This window comes from Salvelinus sp. IW2-2015, linkage group LG14 (genome assembly GCF_002910315.2).
Source record: "Salvelinus sp. IW2-2015 linkage group LG14, ASM291031v2, whole genome shotgun sequence".
Taxonomy (NCBI): domain Eukaryota; kingdom Metazoa; phylum Chordata; class Actinopteri; order Salmoniformes; family Salmonidae; genus Salvelinus; species Salvelinus sp. IW2-2015.
Genome location: NC_036854.1, coordinates 7,509,733 through 7,534,020, shown reverse-complemented (window position 1 = coordinate 7,534,020; position 24,288 = coordinate 7,509,733). Strand labels below are relative to the sequence as shown.

At 44.1% G+C, this 24,288-nt stretch overlaps 1 protein-coding gene across 2 annotated transcripts in view; it reads right to left on the bottom strand.

Annotated features, from left to right (window-relative positions):
- The window catches only part of LOC111973341 (protein eva-1 homolog A), a 167,803-nt gene that overhangs the window by 14,731 nt on the left and 128,784 nt on the right, over nucleotides 1-24,288 (bottom strand). For both annotated transcript variants that reach the window (XM_024000676.3, XM_024000677.2), the window contains one exon: nucleotides 14,129-14,272. In XM_024000676.3, the coding sequence (XP_023856444.1) occupies nucleotides 14,129-14,272 (144 nt within the window). The remainder of the gene's footprint in view (nucleotides 1-14,128; nucleotides 14,273-24,288) is intronic.

The following is a 24,288-nucleotide window of genomic DNA, read 5'->3' as shown; positions in this document are numbered from 1 at the left end:
TGTTAGCTAATTAGCAGCCTTATGGCTTGGGGACAGAAGCTGTGTTGGTGTCAGACTTGTTGCTCTGGTACCGCTTGGAGTGCGGAAGCAGYAGAGAATAGTCTATGGCTTGGGTGGCAGGGCTCTTTAAAGGGTAGGCAGCATAAACGTAACCACATCTAACACACACCTCACTTATACATTTTTCAAGTTATTTTATAAAACCGATGAGAATTACCGAAACCGTTGGCATCCATTGAAACGCTTGGCCTTTTCGTGGCTTTCTTTGCAAATGACTATGAATTAACATATTTATTTCCTAAAACTTGTCAAATACTAAACAACATATTAAGGTGTGGAACATTCATTGTGTGAGCAGCAAGAATTGATCCGTCCACAATTCAACTGTGAGAACATGGCGGGTCTCAACACCAGCCAACAAAAAGAGCTGGCCGCTACTATGAGAGATTGTTTGTGAGGAGATTACAATTAAACAACAATTGAAACCATTAAATGAATAATTGTCAGTACTCATTGCTAAAGGGGAAATCTAGTCAACTAAAGAGGAACATTTTGAGAAGACTGCCAATGTGACAGAGGTGCGACTCTATGGCCTGGAAACAGCACCAGCTAAGTTGGAAGGGATGTTCAAACTCTTAAAAGATGAAGCGTAAATCAATRGAAAAGAATTCCCGTAAATTCAATGTGCGGGTCACAGGACTTGAAACTGGAGTGGAAGCAGGCAACCCGACTTCCTTCATGAGCAATTGTTTCTATGAACTGTTCCGGGCAGGAGAAGCCTGCTGATTAGCATCAGCATGCTGCTGATTAACATTGCGCACCACACAGCTCAACTCTTGCTGTGTGATTGTACGGACCCACAGCTTTGAAGTCAAGCGGCGAATTGTTAGCCTTGCAGCGGTATTTGGGAGCCTGACCTATGCAGAGAAGAGGATCAGCATCTACCAAGACCTGAGTGCCGAACTGCTAAAACAGAGGGAGACCTACAACGAGGTGAGATCCCAGCTACGCAAGCTAAACCCGAGATGCGGCTTCATCCACCCAGCAAAACTCATCTTGGCCTTCCAGAACACAACACACACGTTTTCCACTGCCAAGGAGGCTCTAGACTGCTTGGYGAAGCACATCAAACCCAACACACAAGGGGACAAGCCGACAGATGGATAGCCATGACTGGCTCATTACTCAGGTATGCTATCCACGCACAACCATGCACAGTTTTTTTTTAAATAAATTTGAATATTTGTAGCTACTTTTTAAGTAAATACCTGCAGTCAACTTGTACATAACACGAGAAAAAGGAAAGGGGGATACCTAGTCAGTTGTACAAATGAATGTCTTCAACTGAAATGTGTGATTCGCATTTAACCCTACCCCTTTGAATCAGAGATAAAGAACATTGCGTTCTTCGTTTCACCTGTCACATAATTTTTCATTATGAAGCTTTCCAATAGTTCCCAGCCACYTGGTGTTTGTTTACAATCACACAAGGACTAGAGACCGGAGCCTTGTGAGTCATTCACTGTTGTGCAACATGCACCAGGTGATCTAGTTGTAGTATGGAATTAACAACTAAATGTTTTCCACCTAGATATCTTGTAAACATTAAGTCAACTGTCTAAATTGTGCTAATTGCTCTGCAGTTGTGTATTTTGGTTTGCTAAATTAGTAGCTAGTTAGCTATCAGCTTATTCCAAAATCAAGCTTTGTTTGGAAACAGCAGAGAATCACTTCCTGGATCAAGAGCCTTGCTGTCTAATATTACTGTGAGTAGTAATATTCTTTGTAACTTGTATAACTTTATGAGCTGGGATTTCTGACCTGCAAATACTTTAAGTCAGAGACTATAACATGTTTGCAATGCGCTCGTAGCATTTAGTTAGCATTTTCTATGGGATTTTACATATACTTGTCAGCACTGCTAACCTTCGGATTACAGTGGGGTGTGAAAATAGTGCCCCTTGTGTTCAGTGCCAGTATTACTGAATATCCCGGTATGACAATCTGGATACCGCCCAAGCCCACCTATGATCCAGGACATTTACCCAGTCACTGGGTGAAAAGGGTCAATATCTGGGGTTATCTTTATCTAATACATTTCCGTATATCTGACATTTTATTAGATATAATGAGTAGACATGCATGTCCTTAACAGCTTTCCACACCTGGATTGTGAAACATTTGCCCATTATTCTTTTCAAAATTCTTCAAGCTCTGTCAAATTGGCTGTTGATCATTTCTAGACAGCCATTTTCAGGTCTTGTCATAGATTTTCAAGTAGATTTATGTCAAAACTGTAACTCGGCCACTCAGGAACATTCACTGTCTTCTTGGTAAGCAACTCCAGTGTAGATTTGGCCTTGTGTTTTAGGTTATTATCCTTCTGAAAGGTGAGTTCATCTCCCAGTGTCTGGTGGAAAGCAGACTGAACCAGGTTTTCCTCTAYGATTTTGCCTGTGCTTAGCTACATTCAGTTTATTTTTTTATCCTGAAAAACTCCCCAGTCCTTAACGATAACAAACATACCCATAACATGATGCAGCCACCACTATGCTTGAAAATATGGAAAGTGGTGCTCATTAATGTGTTGTATTGGATTTGCTCCAAACATAACACTTTGTATTCATGACAAAGAGTGAATTGCTTTCCACATGTTTTGCTTTGTCGATTAGGCTAGTAATGTGGAGTAACTACAATGTTGTTGATCCATCCTCAGTTTTCTCCAACCACAGCCATTAAACTCTGTAACTGTTTTGAAGTCAACATTTGCCTCATGGTGAAATCCCTGAGTGGTTTCTTTCCTCTCAACTGTGTTTGAAAGGACGCCTGTATATTTGTAATGACTGGGTGTATTGATACACTATCCATAGAGTAATTAATAACTTCACCATGCTCAAAGGGATATTCAGTGTTTGCTTTTTTTACCCATCTACCAAGAGATGCCCTTCTTTGCAAGGCATTGGGAAACGTCCTTGGTCTTTGTGGTTGAATCTGTGTTTGAAATTCACTGCTCGACTGAGTAACCTTACAGCAAATCGTATGTGWGAGTCCATGCAACTTACTTTGTGACTTGTTAGGCARATTTTTACTCATGAACTTCTTTAGGCCTGCCATAACAAAGGGGTTGAACACTTATTGACTCAAGACATTTCAGCTTTTCGTTTTTAATTGGTTGTTAAACATTTCGAAAAACATAATTCCACTTTTACATGATGGAGTATTGTATGWAGTCCAGTGACAGAACATCTCAATTTAATCCATTTAAAATTCAGGCTGTAACACCACAAAATGTGGAAAAAGTCAAGGGGTGTGAAGGAACTGTAAAACCGCAGACCAAAAGCAAAGAGTGAGCAGAGACTTACAGATTGATGGCTGGCGCCCATCCGTTGCAGGCTGAGTTAGCTACAAAAGAGAGGGGAGGCAAGCCCCTCACCGGGCCGAGGGAGAGTAAGTGAGGGAAATACAATAGCTATATAGCCGATATGCGACCAAGTCACTATTATTCGAGTCACAAGGAAGTGTCAAGTCAGAAGGTCCAAGTCTTAAGTTGAGTCCCAAGTAGAGCGGGTCGAGTGTCGAGTCAAGTCCAAGTCGTGCATTCTAAGGGCAAGTCAAGTCTCAAAAGTCTATACTGGCAATGACTTGTCCAACTACAAATCTTTGTCTATTTATTGAGGCTTCGAGACAGACCTTCTCATTATTTTGTCTAAAACATTTTGATGTATCAACAAATTCCAAATGCAAGCTTCATGAGTAAATTATGAATTTCAAGATATGTCGACATACCAAAAGACCAGTAGGTCTATGCTAGTAATTGTTGCTTGAAGCCCCATTCTGGTGGGCTTGCAAAGTAAACGGTTCATATTCTTGATTACCAAACATATTAATTTATGGCAATTCTCTCTTCTTAGAATTTGATGTTTGTGATGCACCCAAATCCCAATGTATTCACCAGCTCAGTGGTTTTCAAACATTTTGATCCGTAACCCCCCAAAAAGGAGAAGTTCAAAGCTTGCAACCCCTGCGCACGCACACTGTGCGTGTGCATTTATGTTAGCAGTCATTATCAACTAGGGATATCATGTCACATTGTCACTTCTCCGGAGTTCAGAGCAAGCAGGATCATACGGCCAGTGGTAGAAAAGCACCCAATTGGCATACTTGAGTAAAAGTAAAGATACCCAGTATCAAATCAAATCAAATTGTATTGGTCACATACACATGGTTAGCAGATGTTAATGTGAGTGTAGCGAAATGCTTGTGCTTCTAGTTCTGACAGTACAGTAATATCTAACAAGTAATCTAACAATTCCACAACAACTACCTTATACACACACACGTAAAGGGATGGAATAAGAATATGTACATATAAATATATGGATGAGCGATGGCCGAGTGGCATAGGCAAGGTGCAATAGATGGTATAAAGTACAGTATATACATATGAGATGAGTAATGTAAGATATGTAAACATTATTAAAGTGGCGTGATTTAAAGTGACTAGTGATCCATTTATTAAAGTGGCCAATGACTTGAGTCTGTACGTAGGCAGCAGCCTCTCTGTGTTAGTGATGGCTGTTTTAGCAGTCTGATGGCCTTGAGATAGAAGCTGTTTTTCAGTCTCTCGGTCCCAGTTTTGATGCACCTGTACTGACCTTGCCTTATGGATGATAGCAGGGTGAACAGGCATAGGTTCGGGTGATTGTTGTGTGCTTGGTGATCTTTTTGGCCTTCATGTGACATCGGGTGGTGTAGGTGTCCTGGAGGGCACAAAGTTTGCCCCCGCTGATGCGTTGTGCAGACCTCACTACCCTCTGGAGAGCCTTGCGGTTGAGGGCAGTGCAGTTTCCGTACCAGGCGGTGATACAGCCCGACATGATGCTCTTAATTGTGTATCTGTAAAAGCTTGTGAGCCCTGTTGCGCCTTTTTCACCTGTGTGGGTGGACTATTTCAGTTTGTCCATGATGTGTACGCCGAGGAACTTAAAACTTTCCACCTTCTCCACTACTGTCCCGTCGATGTGGATAGGGGGGTGCTCCCTCTGCTGTTTCCTTAAGTCCACGATCATCTCCATTGTTTTGTTGACGTTGCGTGAGAGGTTGTTTTCCTGACAGCTATAGTCAATAAACAATATTCTTACATAGGTATTCCTCTTGTCCAGATGGGATCATTTGTTTATTAATAACTTTTCATGTTCAAAATTGTGCACTCTCCTCAAACAATAGCATGGTATTATTTCACTGTAATAGCTACTATAAATTGGACAGTGCAGTTAGATGAACAAGAATTTAAGCTTTCTGCCTATATCAGATATGTCTATGTCCTGGGAAATGTTCTTGTTACTTACAACCTCATGCTAATCGCATTAGCCTACGTTAGCTCGACCGTCCGGTGGAAGGGACACACCGATCCCGAAGAAGTTTAAATGTGTTACTCACGTCGGCCACAGAGAAGGAGAGCGGGGGCCGCAGTCCTTGGTAGTGGGACGCGTCGGTGGCACTGTATTATCCTCAAAGTGGGCAAAGAAGGTGTTTAGTTTGTCTGGAAGCAAGACGTCGGTGTTTGTGACGTGGCTGGTTTTCTTTTTGTAGTTCGTAATTGCCTGTAGACCACCCCACATACGTCTCGTGTATGAGCCGTTGAATTGCGACTCCACTTTGTCCCTATACCAACATTTCACTTGCGGAGGGAATAACTACACTGTTTATATACGGCCATATTTCCAGACATCTTTCCATGGCTGAATGCAGTGGTTCGCGCTTTCAGTTTTGCGCGAATGCCGCCATCTATCCATGGTTTCTGGTTAGGGTAGGTTTTAATAGTCACAGTGAATACAACATCTCCAATGCACTTCCTTATAAACCTACTCACAGAGTCAGCGTATCAATCAATGTTATTCTCTGAGGCTTCCCGGGAACATTTCCCAGTCCGCGTGATCAATCTTGAAGCGTGGATTCCGATTGGTCAGATCAGCGTTGAATGGTTCTTGTCACTGGTACATCCTGTTTGAGTTTCTGCCTATAGGACGGTAGGAGCAAATGGAGTTGTGGTCGGATTTGCCGAAGGGAGGGCGGGGGAGGGCCTTGTATGCATCGCGGAAGTTAGAGTAGAAGTGGTCCAGTGTATTGCCCGCGTGAGTGCTACAGTCAATGTGCTGATAGAATTTAGGTAGCCTTGTTCTCAAATTAGCTTTGTTAAAACCCCCATCTACAATAAAAGCAGCCTCAGGATAGGGGGTGGGGTTATACATGGCTGTGACTATAATCAAAGACAATTCTCTAGGGAGATAATGTGGTCGGCATTTGATTGTAAGGAATTCTAGGTCAGGTGAACAGAAGGACTTGAGTTCCTGTATGTTGTTATGATTACACCATGAGTCGTTAATCATGAAGCATACACCCCCGCCCTTCTTCTTACCAGAGAGATGTTTGTTTCTATCGGTCTGACACACGAAGAAACCCGGTGGTTGTACCGACTCTGACAACATAGCCATGTTTCTGTGAAACAGAGAATGTTACAATCTCTGATGTCTCTCTGGAAGGCAATCCTTGCCCTAATTTCGTCCACCTTGTTGACTAGAGACTGGACATTGGCGAATAATATACTCGGAAGCGGTAGGTGGTGTGCAAGCCTTCGAAGTCTGACCAGGATGCCACTCCGTCTAACCTCTCCTGCGTCAACAGTAACAACAATAACCAAGAGTCAAAATAACCATATATTGAACAATAACAATAAGCATACAGTAGAGTACATGTGCAGGTTGATTGGTCTGTCAGACACTGTCCCTCAACTTATGGCAGGCAGCAATGTAGTGCGCTGCCAACCCACAGCTCTCTGCGTCCTCCCCCAACAGGACGGGTAGCCTATCCTCATCAGAGAGGTCTTTGAAACCTTGAATAAGGGTTTCAAATTTGGGGAAATGACACTCTCTAATTGTTTTATATTTTTGACATTTTGTCAGGAAATGCAGCTCCGTCTCAGGTTCTGCTGTTGTGCAGTGGTTGCACAGCCTTTCCTCTACAGGGAGCCAGGTTTTCCTGTGTCTACCTTCTCAATGCAAGATGTGCTCACTGGCCTGTAACTTCCGGCGCGAAAAGAGATGGCCGCCTCGCTTCGCGTTCTTGGAAAATATGCAGTATTTTGTTTTTTTATGTGTTATTTCTTACATCGGTACCCCAGGTAATCTTAGGTTTCATTACATACAGTCGGAGGAACTACTGAATATACGATTAACGTCAACTATCATCGTTCCTACCAGGAATATGACTTTCCCGAAACGGATCCAGTGTTTTGCCTTCCACCCATACAATGGATCTGATCCAGCCGGCGACCTGTGCGACGCCGTAAAGGGGCAAACGAGGCGGTCTCGTGGTCAGGCTTCGGAGACGGGCACATCGCGCTCCACTCCCTAGCATATACTACGATAGTCAGTTTGACAATAAGGTTGATGAAATCCGAGCACGGGTAGCATTCCAGAGAGACATCAGGGATTGCAACGTGCTCTGCTTCACGGAAACATGGCTAACTCAAGAGACGCTAACGGAGTCGTGGCAGCCAGCTGGTTTCTTCATGCATCGCGCCGACAGAAAACAAACATCTTTCTGGTAAGAAGAGGGGGGGGGGGTATGCCTTATGATTAACGAGACGTGGTGTGATCATCATAACAACACACAGGAACTCAAGTCATTCTGTTCACCTGATCTAGAACTCCTCACAATCAAATGTCGACCCATTTTTACCAAGGGAATTCTCTTCAATCATAATCACAGCCGTATATATTCCCCCCAAGCAGACACATCGATGGCCCTGACGAACTTTATCTGACTCTTTGTAAACTGGAAACCAACACCCTGAGGCTGCATTCATCGTAGCTGGGGATTTTAACAAGGCTAATCTAAAAACAAAACTCCCTAAATTCTATCAGCATATCGATTGTGCTACCAGGGCTGGAAAAACCCTAGATCATTGTTATACTAATTTCCGCGACGCATATAAGGCCCTCCCCCGCCCCTTTCGGAAAAGCTGACCACGACTCCATTTTGTTGATTCCAGCCTACAAACAGAAACTAAAACAACAAGCTCCCGCGCTCAGGTCTGTTCAACGCTGGTCCGACCAATCTGAATCCACGCTTCAAGACTGCTTCGATACGCGGATTGGAATATGTTCGCATTGCGTCAACAACAATATTAACGAATATGCTGATTCGGTGAGCGAGTTCATTTGGTAAGTGCATTGACGATGTCGTACCACAAGCAACGATTAAAACATCCCAAACCAGAAACCGGGGATTGACGGCAAGCATTCGCGTGAAACTGAAAGCGCGAACCACTGCTTTTAACCAGGGCAAGGTGACCGGAAGCATGACGAATAAAAACAGTGTAGCTATTCTCTCCGCAAGGCAATCAAACAGGCTTAGTCCAGTACAGAGACAAAATCGAGTCGCAATTCAACAGCTCAGACACAAGAGGTATGTGGCAGGGTCTACAGTCAATCACGGATTACAAAAAGAAAACCAGCCCGTCGCGGACCAGGATGTCTTGCTCCCAGACAGGCTAAACAACTTTTTTGCCCCGCTTTGAGGACAATACAGTGCCACTGACACGGCCCCCTACCAAAACCTGCGGGCTCTCCTTCACTGCAGCCGAGGTGAGTAAAACATTTAAACGTGTTAACCCTCGCAAGGCTGCAGGCCAGACGCATTCCCAGCCGCGTCCTCAGAGCATGCGCAGACCAGCTGGCTGGTGTGTTTACGGACATATTCAATCAATCCTTATCCCAGTCTGCTGTTCACATGCTTCAAGAGGGCCACCATTGTTCTGTTCCCAAGAAAGCTAAGGTAACTGAGCTAAACGACTACCGCCCGTAGCACTCACTTCCGTCATCATTACATTTACATTTAAGTCATTTAGCAGACGCTTTATCCAGAGCGACTTACAAATTGGTGCATTCACCTATTATATTCCAGTGGAACAACCATTTACATAGTGCATCTAACTCTTTAAGGGGGGGGTTAGAAGGATCACTTTTATCCTATCCTAGGTATCTTAAAGAGGTGGGGTTTCAGGTGTCTCCGGAAGTGGTGATTGACTCCGCTGACCTGCGTCGTGAGGAGTTTTTGTCCACCATTGGGGTGCCAGCAGCGAGCGAACAGTTTTGACTGGGCTGAGCGGGAACTGTACTTCCTCAGAGTAGGGAGGCGAGCAGGCCAGAGTGGATGAACGCAGTGCCCTTGTTTGGGTGTAGGGCTGATCAGAGCCTGAAGGACGGAGGTGCCGTTCCTCACAGCTCCGTAGCAAGCACCATGGTCTTGTAGCTGGATGCCGAGCTTCAACTGGAAGCCAGTGGAGAGAGCGGAGGAGCGGGTGACGTGAGAGAACTTGGGAAGTTGAACACCAGACGGGCTTGCGGCGTTCTGGATGAGTTGTAGGGGTTTAATGGCACAGGCAGGGAGCCCAGCCAACGGAGTTGCAGTAATCCAGACGGAGAATGACAAGTGCCTGGATAGGACTGCGCCGCTTCCTGGCTGAGGCAGGGTCGTACTCCGAATGTTGTAAGCTGTACTAACGGAACGGGTCACGCCTTGAATGTTAGTTGAGAACGACAGGGTGTTGTCCAGATACGCCAAGGTTCTTAGCACTCTGGGAGGAGACACAATGGAGTTGTCAACCGTGATGGCGAGATCATGGAACGGGCAGTCCTTCCCCGAGGAGGAGAGAGCTCCGTCTTGCCGAGTTCAGCTTGAGGTGTGATCCGTATCCACACTGATATGTCTGCCAGACATGCAGAGATGCGATTCACCACTGGTTATCAGAGGGGGGAAAGGAGAAGTATTAATTGTGGTCGTCTGCCATAGCAATGTAGAGAGACCATGTGAGGATTTGACAGAGCAAGTGACTTGGTGTATAGCGGAATAGGAGAGGGCCTAGAACAGAGCCCTGGGGACACCAGTGGTGAGGCACTTGGCGGAGACAGATTCTCGCCACGCCACCTGGTAGGAGCGACCTGTCAGGTAGACGCAATCCAAGCGTGGCCGCGCCGAGATGCCCAGCTCGGAGAGGGTGGAGAGGAGTGATCTGATGTTCACAGTACAAAGGCAGCCGATAGGTCTAGAAGATGAGAGCAGAGGAGAGAGAGTTAGCTTTAGAGTGCGGAGCGCCTCCGTGACACAGAGAAGAGCAGTCTCAGTTGACATGACTAGTCTTGAAACCTGACCTGATTTGGATCCAAGAAGGTCATTCTGAGAGATGATGCAGGAGAGCTGCCAAGGACGGCACGTTCAACAGAGTGGTTTGGAGAGAAAAGAAGAGAAGGGATACTGGTCTGTATTGTTGACATCGGAGGGATCGAGTTGTAGTTTTTTTACGAGGGGTGCAACTTCTCGCTCTCTTGTGAAGACGGAAGGCGACGTAGCCAGCGGGTCAAGGAAAATCATGAAAAATAAAAAATAAAAAAAATAAATAAATTCCAATCATGAAGTGCTTTGAGAGACTAGTCAAGGACATATCACCTTCCCACCTACCGGACACCCTAGACCCATCCAATTTGCTTACCGACCCAATAGGTCCACAGACGACCGCAATCGCAACCACACTGCACACTGCCCTAACCCATCTGGACAAGAGGAATACCCATGTGAGAATGCTGTTCATCGATTACAGCTCAGCATTTAACACCATAGTACCCTCCAAACTCGTCATCAAGCTCGAGACCTGGGTCTCGACCCCGCCCTGTGCAACTGGGTCCTGGACTTCCTGACGGGCCGCCCCCAGGTGGTGAGGGTAGTAACAACATCTCCACCCCGCTGATCCTCAACACTGGGGCCCACAAGGGTGCGTTCTGAGCCTCTCCTGTACTCCTGTTCACCCACGACTGTGGCGGCATGCACGCCTCCAACTCAATCATCAAGTTTGCGGATGACACTACAGTGGTAGGCTTGATTACCAACAACGACGAGACGGCTACAGGGAGGAGGTGAGGGCCCTCGGAGTGTGGTGTCAGGAAAATAACCTCACACTCAACGTCAACAAACAAAGGAGATGATTGTGGACTTCAGGAAACAGCAGAGGAGCACCCCCCTATCCACATCGACGGGTCAGTAGTGGAGAAGGTGGAAAGTTTTAAGTTCCTCGGTGTACACATCACGGACAAACTGAATTGGTCCACCCACAAGACAGCGTTGTGAAGAAGGCGCAGCAGCGCTCTTCAACCTCAGGAGGCTGAAGAAATTCGGCTTGTCACAAAGCACTCACAAACTTCTACAGATGCACAATCGAGAGCATCTGTCGGGCTGTTCACCGCCTGGTACGGCAACTGCTCCGCCCACAACCGTAAGGCTCTCCAGGGGTAGTGAGGTCTGCAGAACGCACCACCGGGGGCAAACTACCTGCCCTCCAGGACACCTACACCACCCGATGTCACAGGAAGGCCATAAAGATCATCAAGGACAACAACCACCAGCCACTGCCTGTTCACCCCGCTATCATCAGAAGGCGAGGTCAGTACAGGTGCATCAAAGCAGGGACCGAGAGACTGAAAAACAGCTTCTATCTCAAGGCCATCAGACTGTTAAACAGCCACCACTAACATTTAGCGGCCGCTGCCAACATACTGACTCAACTCAGCCACTTTAAAAATGGGAATTGATGGAAATTATGTAAAAATGTACCACTAGCCACTTTAAACAATGCCACTTAATATAATGTTTACATACCCTACATTACCATCTCATATGTATATACTGTACTCTATATCATCTACTGCATCTTGCCATCTTTATGTAATACATGTACCACTAGCCACTTTAAACTATGCCACTTTATGTTTACATACCCTACAGTACTCATCTCATATGTATATACCGTACTCTATACCATCTACTGCATCTTTGCCATGCCGTTCTGTACCACCACTCATTATATCTTTTTATGTACATATTCTTTATCCCTTTACACTTGTGTATGTGTATAAGGTAGTAGTTGTGGAATTGTTAGGTTAGATTACTTGTTGGTTATTACTGCATTGTCGGAACTAGAAGCACAAGCATTTCGCTACACTCGCATTAACATCTGCTAACCATGTGTATGTGACTAATAACATTTGATTTGATTTGATTTTGATTTGAATTTGTCAAGGTTTTTCTAAGGTTTTGTATCAGTAACCATGGTCAAATATTTAGCCACGGTGTACTGTCGATTTAGGGCCAGATAGCACTGCATTTTTGCTTTGTGTTTGTGCTTGTGTTTCCCAATAAGCAATGTAGTTTTGTTTTGACTGTGTTGTAATTTTGTTTATTCTGATTGATTGGATGTTTCTGGTCCTGAGGCATCAGTGTGTTAATAGAACAGGTTTGTGAACTCAGCCCCAGCACCAGCTGGATGAGGGACTCTTTTCTTTGCTCAGCTCTTGCATTGCAGGGCTTGGTAATGATATGAGAGGGGGGCACTGTATTTTTAGATGTTTCCAAAACTTAATTGCTCTTTTTTGAGTTTTTATTATTAGTGATATTGGCCTAATTCTGCCCTGCATGCATTGTTTGTAGTTTTCCTCTGGACATGCAGGAGAATCTTACAGAAATCTGCATGCAGGGTTTCAATGGGGTGTTTGTCCCATTTGATGAAATCTTGTTTTGCAAGTGGACCCCACACTTCGCTGTCATAAAGTGCAATTGGTTCAATGACATATCAATTAGTTTTAGCCAAATTTTAATAGGTATTTCAATTTGAATTAGCTTTTTAATGACATAGAATGCCCTGCGGGCTTTCTCTCTCAGTTCATTACTGCCTCATTAGGTGTCCAGTTGAGCTTATTTATCTCTCTCTGTCTGTCTCAATTTCCCCCCTCTCTCTGTCTCTCTCTCTTCAACCCCCCCCCCTCTCTCAAATACCCCTTCTCTTCTCTTCAATTCCCCATCTCTCTCTCTCTCTTCTCTCGCTCTCTCAATTCCCCCCATCTCTCAATAGCCCCCTCTCTCTCTCAATCCCCCCCTCTCTCTCAATTTCTCCTCTCTCTCTCTCTCTCGCTCTCTCTCTCTCTCCAAAATCAATTAAATTTGCTTTATTGGCATGACGTAACAATGTACATATTGCAAAGCTTACTTTGATATTTACAATATGAAAATAATAAGAATCAAAATTGTCAATGGGACAACAGTAACAACAATAACCGAGGGTCAAAATAACCATACATTGAACAATAGCAATAAGTATACAGTAGAGGACATGTGCAGGTTGATATCTCTCTCTCTCAATTTCCTCCCTTTCTTCTCTGCCTCTCTCTCTCTCAATCCCCCCTCTCTCAATTTCCCCCTTTCTCTATCAACCCCCCTCTCTCTCTTTCAATTTCCCCCTCTCTCTCACTCAATTTCCCCTCTCTCCCACTCAATTTCCCCTCTTCTCTCACTCAATTCCCCCCCCCTCTCTTCTCTCTCTCTCTTGAGTCCTGGGAACTTGGTGAAATGACATTAGTAATTGATGATAATACAAAAAAGGACAGGAGCCCAACATTCTGATGAACATACAACAACCCATTCATGCTGGTGAAAACAATGTTCTCTCTCTGACTTGCTAGACAAATGACAGAACAAACTAAGATTACTGCACATGCTGGGGGGCATATATTTGAACACTGACTTCAAATAGGAGTATATTTGAACCATTCTCTCTTTGCTCTTGTTGAGAATATATGTTTGGGGGTGCGGAGTCTGGTTTAGTGTAATTGCTGCCGACTCCGGACCCCCCCCCCCCAGAGCCGATCCTGACTGCCCTGTCTAAGCCCTGCTAACATCTAGCTCCCTCTGTAATTTCCTTCTGTCCAATCAAAAAGTTAATGTCCAAATTATGAAATATGATTACCATTTTCTTTAAAGGGAAGAAACAAATGTGTATGGGGGTTGTTTAGTGTAAAGTTGTCCCCTGAGAGTTCTGTGTGTGTGTTTGCATATGCGTGAGTGTGCATGCATGCGTGCATGGCTGTGCACATGCAGTATGTGTGCGTGTGTATGCACATGCATTTGTGTATGTGTGACAGTGTCTCTGCATGCACATACCTACATCTGTGTGTGTGGTCTCTCACCTATGTGTGTGTGTGTGTGTGTGTGTATGCCCGCATATGGGTATGTAGCAGCTCACCTGAGAGCAAAGAATCCAAAGTTATGACCGAGGTCCCATCAGGAAGGGCGCTGTCTCCAACCACGTTTGGGTCATGGGCACTGGGTGACGGGGGGTACACTGCCACTCTGGGGTTGGGCTCTTCCAGCAGCAACTTCTTTGGGACTGGAGAGAGGGAGGGAGGGATGGAGGGAAAGTTTGAATTTCAAACCAAATTGATTAGAAAAATACATGATTCTCTACTCCCTGACAGTGAGATGGATAGTGAGAGAGAGTGACGTTTAAATCTCAAACCGAATACCTCAGCCCAGCATACACTGAGTGTACAAAACATTAGGACCACCTTCCTAATATTTAGTTGCACCCACTTTTGCCGTCAGAACAGCCTCAATTCGTCGGGGTATGGACTCTACAAGGTGTTGAAAGCGTTCCACAGGGATGCTGACTCATGTTGACTCCAATGCTATCCACAGTTGTGTCAAGTTGGCTAGATGTCCTTTGGGTGGTGGACCATTCTTGAAACACACAGGAAACTGTTGAGCATGAAAACCCCGCAGCGCTGCAGTTAACACACTCAAACCGGTGCGCCTGGTGTCTTGCCCATTCACCCTCTGAATGGCACACATACACAATCCATGTCTCAAGGCTTAAAAATCCTTCTTTAACCTGTCTCCTCCCCTTAATCTACACTGATTGAAGTTAATTTAACAAGTGACATCAATAAGGGATCATAGATTTCACCTGGATTCACCTGGTCAGTCTATGTCATGGAAAGAACAGTACTTAATGTTTTTACACTCAGTGATGTCAATGCTCTGCTCATGTACAGAGAAAGAGAAAGATAGGGGGGGGGGGGGCGGAAGGACAAACAGAGTCACAACCAGTGACGCACTTCTTCTGGCTATTCCCGAAAGTTACGCTCCTCTCCCCTCTAACCTCCCCCTCCATACTGCTTCACAACATCCCGTGAGTCAGGGGAAAACCGCACACTCGACCCAGACATACACACAGGACCCACAATGCAACGGGGTCATACATTCCTTCCCCTCACATGTGGTTTTACGAGTCCGACCTGACCGCAATCTCTGGTCACTGTGTCTGTCCCTATCACGGATGATTTATTGCCTACAAAACCGTCCGCGTGTCTGTCTGTCTGTCTGTCTGCCCGCCCTCCAATTTCCACTGGCCCGCACAAAAACAACTAAACTCAGCAGTAGCACAGGCACTAATAATGAAAACTCATACAACAAAAGACAAATTCAAAATGTGATTCGGGGAGAAAAGGGGAATATTTGTTTGAAAGCCCTTGGTGTATAAACAAACTGACCACATTTCCTGAGACAGTATTGGGCTGCTCTCCAAGAAAGATACAATAAAAGACCCGACCCAGACCTCACATAGCCCATAGAGGCCTTACTTTCTCTGCAAATTAATTGAAAATTAAATACAGAAATATTATCTAATTTACATAAGTATTCACACCCCTGAGTCATGTTAGAATCACCTTTGGCAGTGATTACAGCTGTACGTCTTTCTGAGTAAATCTCTACGAGCTAGATTGTACAATATTTGCACATTATTCTTTTCAACATTTTTCAAGCTCTGGTTGTTGATCATTGCTAGACAGCCATTTTCAAGTCTTGCCATAGATTTTGAAGCCGATTTAAGTCCAAACTTTAACAAGGCAACTCAGGAACATTCAATGTCGTCTTGGTAAGCAACTCCACTGTAGATTTGGCCTTGTCTTTTAGGTTATTGTRRTMCTGAAAGGTGAATTCATCTCCCAGTGTCTGGTGGAAAGCAGACTGAACCAGGTTTTCCTCTAGGATTTTGTCTGTGCTTAGCTCCATTCCCTTTATTTTGTATAATAAAAATCTCCCCAGTCCTTAAAGCTACAATATGCAACTTTTTGTGCGACCGAGACAAAATTCACATAGAAATGTGAGATATATCTTTCATTCTCATTGAAAGCAAGTCTAAGAAGTGGTAGATCTGTTCTTTTTGTGCTATTTCTATGCTTACTGTTCTTAAGTTTGAAATACAATATTTTTGGTTATGTAAAATATATTTCTCAACGGTTTAGATGGTACAATGAGTCTCTACACTAGACTTGCTTGTTTTGTCACATAAATTTAAATTAAGTGAACTATTAGAATTTTAGCAACCAGGAAATGGTGGAGCGATTTCTGCATAGTGCACCTTTAACAATTATAAGCATACCCATAACATGATGCAGCCACTTGAAAATATAGAGACTGTTATGCCTGTATCTTTGTAGTGACTGGGTATATTGATACACCATCCAAAGTGTAATTAATAACCATTCTCAAAGGCATATTCAATGTCTGTTTTTTTTAACGCATCTACCAATAAGTGCCGTTCTTTGCAAGGCATTGGAAAACCTCCCTGTTCTTTGTGGTTGAATCTGTGTTTGAAATTCCCTGCTCGACTGAGGGACCTTACATATTTTTGTATGTGTGGGGTATAGCGATGAAGTAGTCATTCCAAAATCACGTTAAACACTATTATTGTCCATGAAACYTATTATGTGACTTGTTAAGCAAATGATTACTCCTGAACTTATTTAGGTTTGCCATAACAAAGGAGTTGAATACTTATTGAATAAAGATTCAGCGTTTCATTTTTATATTAATTTGTCAACATTTCTAAAAACACCAGTCCACTTTGACACTATGGGGTATTGTGTGTAGGCCAGTGACACAACATCTGAATTTAATCCATGTTAAATTCAGGATGTAACACAACAACATATGGGAAAAGTCAAGGGGTGTGCATACTTTCTGAAGGCACTGTATAACCGCAAACAAATAAAATGTTATTTGTCACAAGCTTCGTAAACAACAGGTGTAGACTAACAGTGAAATGCTTACTTACGGGGCCTTCCCAACAATGCTAAGAGAAAAAGGAATAAATACAGAGGGGAATAAATACATACATACAGTACACGCTCATATATAACCTCAAATATACAGTACTGTACACACTCATATATAACCTCAAGCATGGAGTACCCACTCTTATATAACCTCAAATATACAGTACTGTAACCTCATATAATACCCAAGCATTGGAGTACCTCTTGTATATAACTCAAATATAAGTACTGTACACGCTCATATATAACCTCAAGCATGGAGTACCCACTGTATATAACCTCAAATATACAGTACTGTTACACGCTCATATATAAATGCAAGCATGGAGTACCCACTTCGTATATAACCTCAATATACAGTACTGTACACGCTCATATATAACCTCAAGCATGGAGTACCCACTCTTATATAACCTCAAATATACAGTACAGTACACGCTCATATATAACCTCAAGCATGGAGTACCCTCTTATATAACCTCAATATAATACAGTACACGCTCATAATATAACTCAAGCATGGAGTACCCCACTCTTATATAACCTCAAAATATACAGTACTCATATAAACCTCAAATATACAGTACTGTAACACCTCATATATAACCTCAAGCATGCAGTACCACTCTTATATAACCTCAAATAACAGTACTCATATATAACCTCAAATATACAGTACTCATATATAACCTCAAATATACAGTACACACCATATATAACCTCAAACATACCGTACTCATACAGTACTCATACATACAAGTATTGTGATACACTGCCGATTTTGCAGGTTTTCCTACTTACAAGCATGTAGAGGTCTGTAATTTTTATCATAGGTACACTTCACTGTGAGAGACGGAATCTAAAACAAAAATCCAGAAAATCACATTGTATGATTTTTTAAGTAATTAATTTGCATTTTATGTGCATGACTAAAGTATTTGATCAACTACCAACCAGTAAGATTCCGGCTCTCACAGACCTGTTAGTTTTTCTTTAAGAAGCCTCCTGTTCTCCACTCATTACCTGTATTAACTGCACCTGTTTGAACTCGTTACTGTATAAAAGACACCTGTCCACACACTCAATCAAACAGACTCCAACCTCTCCACAATGGCCAAGACAGAGAGCTGTGTAGGACATAAGGGCTAAAAATTGTAAGACCTGCCACAAGGCTGGGATGGGCTACAGGACAATAGGCAAGCAGCTGGGTGAGAAGGCAACAACTGTTGGCGCAATTATTAGAAAATGGAAGAAGTTCAAGATGACGGTCATCACCCTGTCTGGGGCTCATGCAAGATATCACCTCGTGGGGCATCAATGATCATGAGGAAGGTGAGGGATCAGCCAGAACTACACGGCAGGACTGGTCAATGACCTGAAGAGAGCTGGGACCACAGTCTCAAAGAAACCATTAGTAACACACTAGCCGTCATGGATTAAAATCCTGCAGCGCACGCAAGGTCCCCTGTCAAGCCAGCGCATGTCCAGGCCCGTCTGAAGTTTGCCAATGACCATCTGGATGATCCAGAGGAGGAATGGAGAAGGTCAGTGGTCTGATGAGACAAAAATATAACTTTTTGGTCTAAACTCCACTCGCTGTGTTTGGAGGAAAAGAAGGATGAGTACAACCCCAAGAACCCATCCAAACGTGAAGCATGGAGGTGGAAACATCATTCTTTGGGGCTGCTTTTCCTGCAAAGGGGGACAGGACGACTGCACCGTATTGAGGGGAGGATGGATGGGGCCATGTATGCGAGATCTTGGCCAACAACCTCCTTCCCTCAGTAAGAGCATTGAAGATGGTCGTGTGGGTCTTCCAGCATGACAACGACCCGAAACACACAGCCAGGGCAACTAAGGAGTGGCTCCGTAAGAAGCATCTCAAGGTCCTGGAGTGGTCTAGCCAGTCTCCAGACCTGAATCCAATAGAAAATCTTTGGAGGGAGCTGAAATTCCGTATTGCCCAGCGACAGCCCCGAAACCTGAAGGATCTGGAGAAGGTCTGTATGGAGAGTGGGCAAAATCCCTGCTGCAGTGTGTGCAAACCTGGTCAAGAACTACAGGAAACGTATGACTCTGTAATTGCAAACAAAGGTTTCTGTACCAAATTTAAGTTCTGCTTTTCTGATGTATCAAATACTTATGTCATGCAATAAAATGCAAAGGAATTAGTTAAAAATCATACAATGTGATTTTCTGGATTTTTGTTTTAGATTCCGTCTCTCACAGTTGAAGTGTACCTATGATAAAAATTACAGACCTCTACATGCTTTGTAAGTAGGAAAACCTGCAAAATCGGCAGTGTATCAAATACTTGTTCTCCCCACTGTATATAACCTCAAACATACAGTATACACTATAAACTAGGACTATTAATTAACTATATTTTAGGCTATAGAGCATGTTCACCACATACAACAAAATGTTCAACAGTGATCTCAGTTTCACCCTTTTGAAGATCCTTACAGCAGAACTCTGTACATTGTAGATTATAGTTCACCACAAACAAAGCTTCAACCATTACCTTAGTTTTACTTTTCTGAAGACCTTTACAGCATGATCTGTTCAGGCTCTCATTCAGTCCATTCATTTCAACTTGAACTGTTTCAAAGGCTGTGTGGAAACCCGCGGTTGTGGCGTGTATAGGGCTAGCCACAAATGGAGATGAATGTCCAAGAAAAGACAATCTTGRAGTGATAACGTAATGATATAATGATGGGGTATATTTTGTAGGTGACATGTGCAGCAGCAAAGCTGAACACTCAGTGGCAAAACTCCATAGACTGCAGAAAACGAAGAAAACATTTTTAAAAAAGAGCTCAGCTGAATCTTACTCCAGCCCCAACCCTCCCCCATCTACCATATGGAGTGGTGGCGGGGCAAGACCAACCCTACCATTAGCAACGCGCTTTCCCCACCCACCGGAGGATCTGTCTTTTTCAGCCATCTAGAGTACTTCCTGTGTTTGAGAGGTGCAAAATCCACTTGTTATTTAAATCTTGCCGGATTGATCGCTTTCATTTTACTCCTGCGACTTATTCGTACTCTTGCTTTTGCCTGCCGACTTTTTTCCTGTTAACGTTACGAACACAGAAATGTTTGTAATGACATGTCAAACACACCCCGGGAATGGCTGAAATGGGCTTAATTGAATACATTGTCTTTCCGTAGCATCTATAAGAAAGCTAKAAGCTTCGTCTGGGATTTAACGCATCGTCTCGACACTTGCGTCACAATAGAGCAGAAAGATAACTTTAATTTGAAGGGTGTAAATGTTTGTGTTTACAAATGAGATGCACCGAAATGAAAGKTACTTCTGAAAATGAACACTCGGATTATAGTGATATTATGTCTGATCTCGCAAACAATATAAAGTATGTATAGATAGGTGTAAACTAGAGCCAAGTGTGTTGATTTTTTCATCTGCGGGTATTCTGCTATTGACACACAATTTTGAAACAGAACATGACAACCGGAGTAATTAACGAGGCAGTCTAGATAGCGCAGGTGAGTGTAGGTAGGCGTGGGACAGGGCAGGTTTGTGGTGGTTGCTGCCCGGTTCCACCCCTTTATGTTCATTTATTCATATATGCATATACACCTAGTGTATTTATGCAAAAAATGCACATCATATTTTCTTTATTTTAACAAAAAAAATAAGTGAAATTTGACATACATTTAAGACCTGAATTCCCACCAAAATCCCTGAACTCCATTATTTGTCCGTGCCAGTAAAATGTTCTATAATTCAGTCAATATCTGATTGATCTTTTTTTTTGTTGAAAATGTGCAGTATCTTCCTTKATCCATTGTCCAACTATACATTTATTAGAATTGTTTTTAAAACCTGAACAATTTTGATGACCGTTGCTACCACCACACACAAATCAAAGCAAATCAGCAGAACGGGGAAAATAGTGAGAGGGAGAGAAATATGATTCCTGGCCTCCCCCTCCCTCCCCTGTCCTCTCTCATCAGTCTGACACACTAATCATGGGTCGGACCCTCCCCCCACCCTCATTACAGGGCTCTGATTGGTCCTAATTGGCAGCACATGTGGCCTCAGGTCACAGCTGGGAGACGCTGGGTGACGATGGCCCTGCTGTCACTTAGTGAACACACACAGACGCGCATGTACACACACACGCACACGCACACACCGACACACTTTCAACACTCCCAACTTCACAAACACACTCACATTCTTATATTCCTGTGCACACAAAAAGATAGCGCGTTAGAACTCATAAGACAACTACACACATGACTGTGAATTCTTAGTGTGCTCACAGCACTGACTACTAGGAATCAGCAAGGACCACCGTTTTAAACTGTCGGTTGCATGGGAAATAACGGTCAACAGTAAAACTACTTGACTTGGACAGTTGGATGCAGCCGACGACACTTAACATATTGCCAAGCAATATAGATCCAGCACGAGAGAGAAAGTGTGTTTTTGTGTGTGTGCCAAAGTGAATGTGTGTGTTTAAGTGTTTGCGTGCGTCTCTATGCGTGTCTGTCTGTACGTGTGTGTGTGACACAGTGAGAAACACAGCGCATAAATCTCCCCCGACGAAGCTGCCAGTTCTGAAATGACACAGTCGCAAAAAACTCCAACTTCCCAAAACATCGATCCTACCTTCTAATTCCCTGCTCTACCGGTGCAGCGGGAGCCCATTCTGGAACACCACAGGGAGTGGGAATATTAGACGGGAGAATGCGAAAGAGAGAGAGAGAGAGCTCAGCGTTCAACACCATAGTGCCCACGAAGCTCATCACTAAGCTAAGGACCCTGGGACTAAACACCTCCCTCTGCAACTGGATCCTGGACTTCCTGACGGGCATTCGCCAGGTGGTAAGGGTAGGCAACAACACGACTGCCACGCTGATCCTCAACACTGGGGCCCCTCAAGGGTGTGTACTTCGTCCCCTCCTGTACTCCCTGTTCACCCACGGCTGCGTGGCCAAACACGACTCCAACACCATCATTAAGTTTGCCGACGACACAACAGTGGTAGGCCTGATCACCGACAACGATGAGATAGCCTATAAGGAGGAGGTCAGAGACCTGGCAGTGTGGTTCCAGGACAACAACCTCTCCCTRAATGTGAGAAAGACAAAGGAGCTGATCGTGGACTACAGGAAAAGGTGGGCCGAACAGGCCCCCATTAACATCGACAGGGCTGTAGTGGATCGGGTCGAGAGTTTCGAGTTCCTTGGTGTCCACATCACCAACAAATTATCATGGCCCAAACACACCAAGACAGTCGGGCACGACAAAACCTTTTCCCCCTCAGGAGACTGAAAAGATTTGGCATGGGTCCCCAGATCCTCAAAAAGATATACAGCTGCACCATCGAGAGCATCCTGACCGGTTGCATCACCGCCTGATATGGCAACTGCTCGGCYTCTGACCATAAGGCGCTACAGAGGGTAGTGCGTACGGCCCAGTACATCACTGGGGCCAAGCTTCCTGCCATCCAGGACCTATATAATAGGCGGTGTCAGAGGAAAGCCCATAAAATTGTCAGGACTCCTGTCACCCAAGTTCTCTGCTACCGCAAGGCAAGCGGCACCGGAGCGCCAAGTCTAGGACCAAAAGGCTCCTTAACAGCTTCTACTCCCAAGCCATAAGACTGCTGAACAATTAATCAAATGGCCACCCAGCCTATTTACATTGATCCCCCCCTCCTCCATTTGTTTTGTACACTGCTGCTACTCGCTGTTTATTATCTATGCATAGTCACTTCACCCCTACCTACATGTACAAATGACCTCTAACCTGTACCCCCGCACACTGACTCGGTACCGGTACCCCRTGTATATAGCCTCGTTATTGTTATGTTATTGTGTTACTTTTTATTATTTTTTACTTTAGTTTATTAGGTAAATATTTTCTTTACTCTTCTTGAACTGCATTGCTGGTTAAGGGCTTGGAAGTAAGCATTTCACGGTAAGGCCTACACTTGTTGCATTRGGCGCATGTGACAAATAACGTTTGATTTGATTTGAGAGAGAGACAGAGAGAGAGAAAGGAAAATAGAGGGGGGGGAGAGAGCGGGATCAGCATGGTTACTGGAGCCGACCCTAGAGTGTACAACAATAGACGGTGTTGATACTGGCACAGCTATGGTTTGTTTTTACTGGACACGGGAGTACAGCAGTGGGTGTGTGCAGAACGGGGGCATATGCTGACTGGTGCAGAACACAACAACATTATGACAAAGCTGTTCTCTGAGCCAGAGGAGTACTATGGTATAGTAACACACTATGAATTAGTAACTTTTCCATTTTTAGCAGACCCTTTTATCCAAAGCGACTTATAGGCATGCATACATTTGACTTAGAGCTGGTCCCGGGAATCAAACCCACTATCCTGCAGTTGCAAGCGCCATGCTCTACCAACTGAGCCACAAAGGGCCATAACTCCCTATGGTAACACCCTGACAAAGACCATGTCGTTCGAAAAGTTGCTTCTCCATCACCTTAAGCTCAATAGCACAAGATGACTTATTTGGGAGAAGCAAAAAAAACAGTGATATAGGATCTGTGTTGTTCATTGTGGTCTAAAAAGCTAAACTGATCCGATTACTCTGGATCACAGAGAACCATCTCTGAACAGCTGCAGTATGGAGAAGGACATTCATTATACGAGAGAGAGAATGAGTAATAGAGGAGGAAGAGGAGAATGAGTAATAGAGGAGGAAGAGGAGAATGAGTAATAGAGGAGGAAGAGGAGAATGAGTAATAAAGGAGAAAGAGGAGAATGAAAGGAAGAGGGAGGGAGGGAGAGATTGGCAGCAGAGCATGGCGGACACAGACACACACACACACACACACACACAATAACTCACAGCTAATAGCATTCCAGAGGAAGGACATAGGTGAACAGGGCAGGAGCCTGAGGTGTTGAAATTGTACTCTTCTTTTCTCCTCTATTTTTTCTTGTCACCCTCCCTTCTTCCTTCCTTCCATCTCTCCCCCTCCCCCACTCATCATAGCAATTCATATGATTTCAGAGTGTCAGAAAGTCTCACCAGGGGGATTTATTTAAAGCCCATTTTAACAGTATACAGCTGACAGGAGTTGATTGGGGCAGCGTGTGTGTGTGTGTGTGTGTGTGTGTGTGTGTGTGTGTGTGTGTGTGTGTGTGTGTGTGTGTGTGTGTGTGTGTGTGTTTGGGGTGGATGGGCAGCGCATAGGTGGTATGAAAGATGGAGAAACAAGATGGAGAGAGGAGCCTTACGTTTAGAGGTGGGTGTAGTTATGAATAAGGATTGGGGGA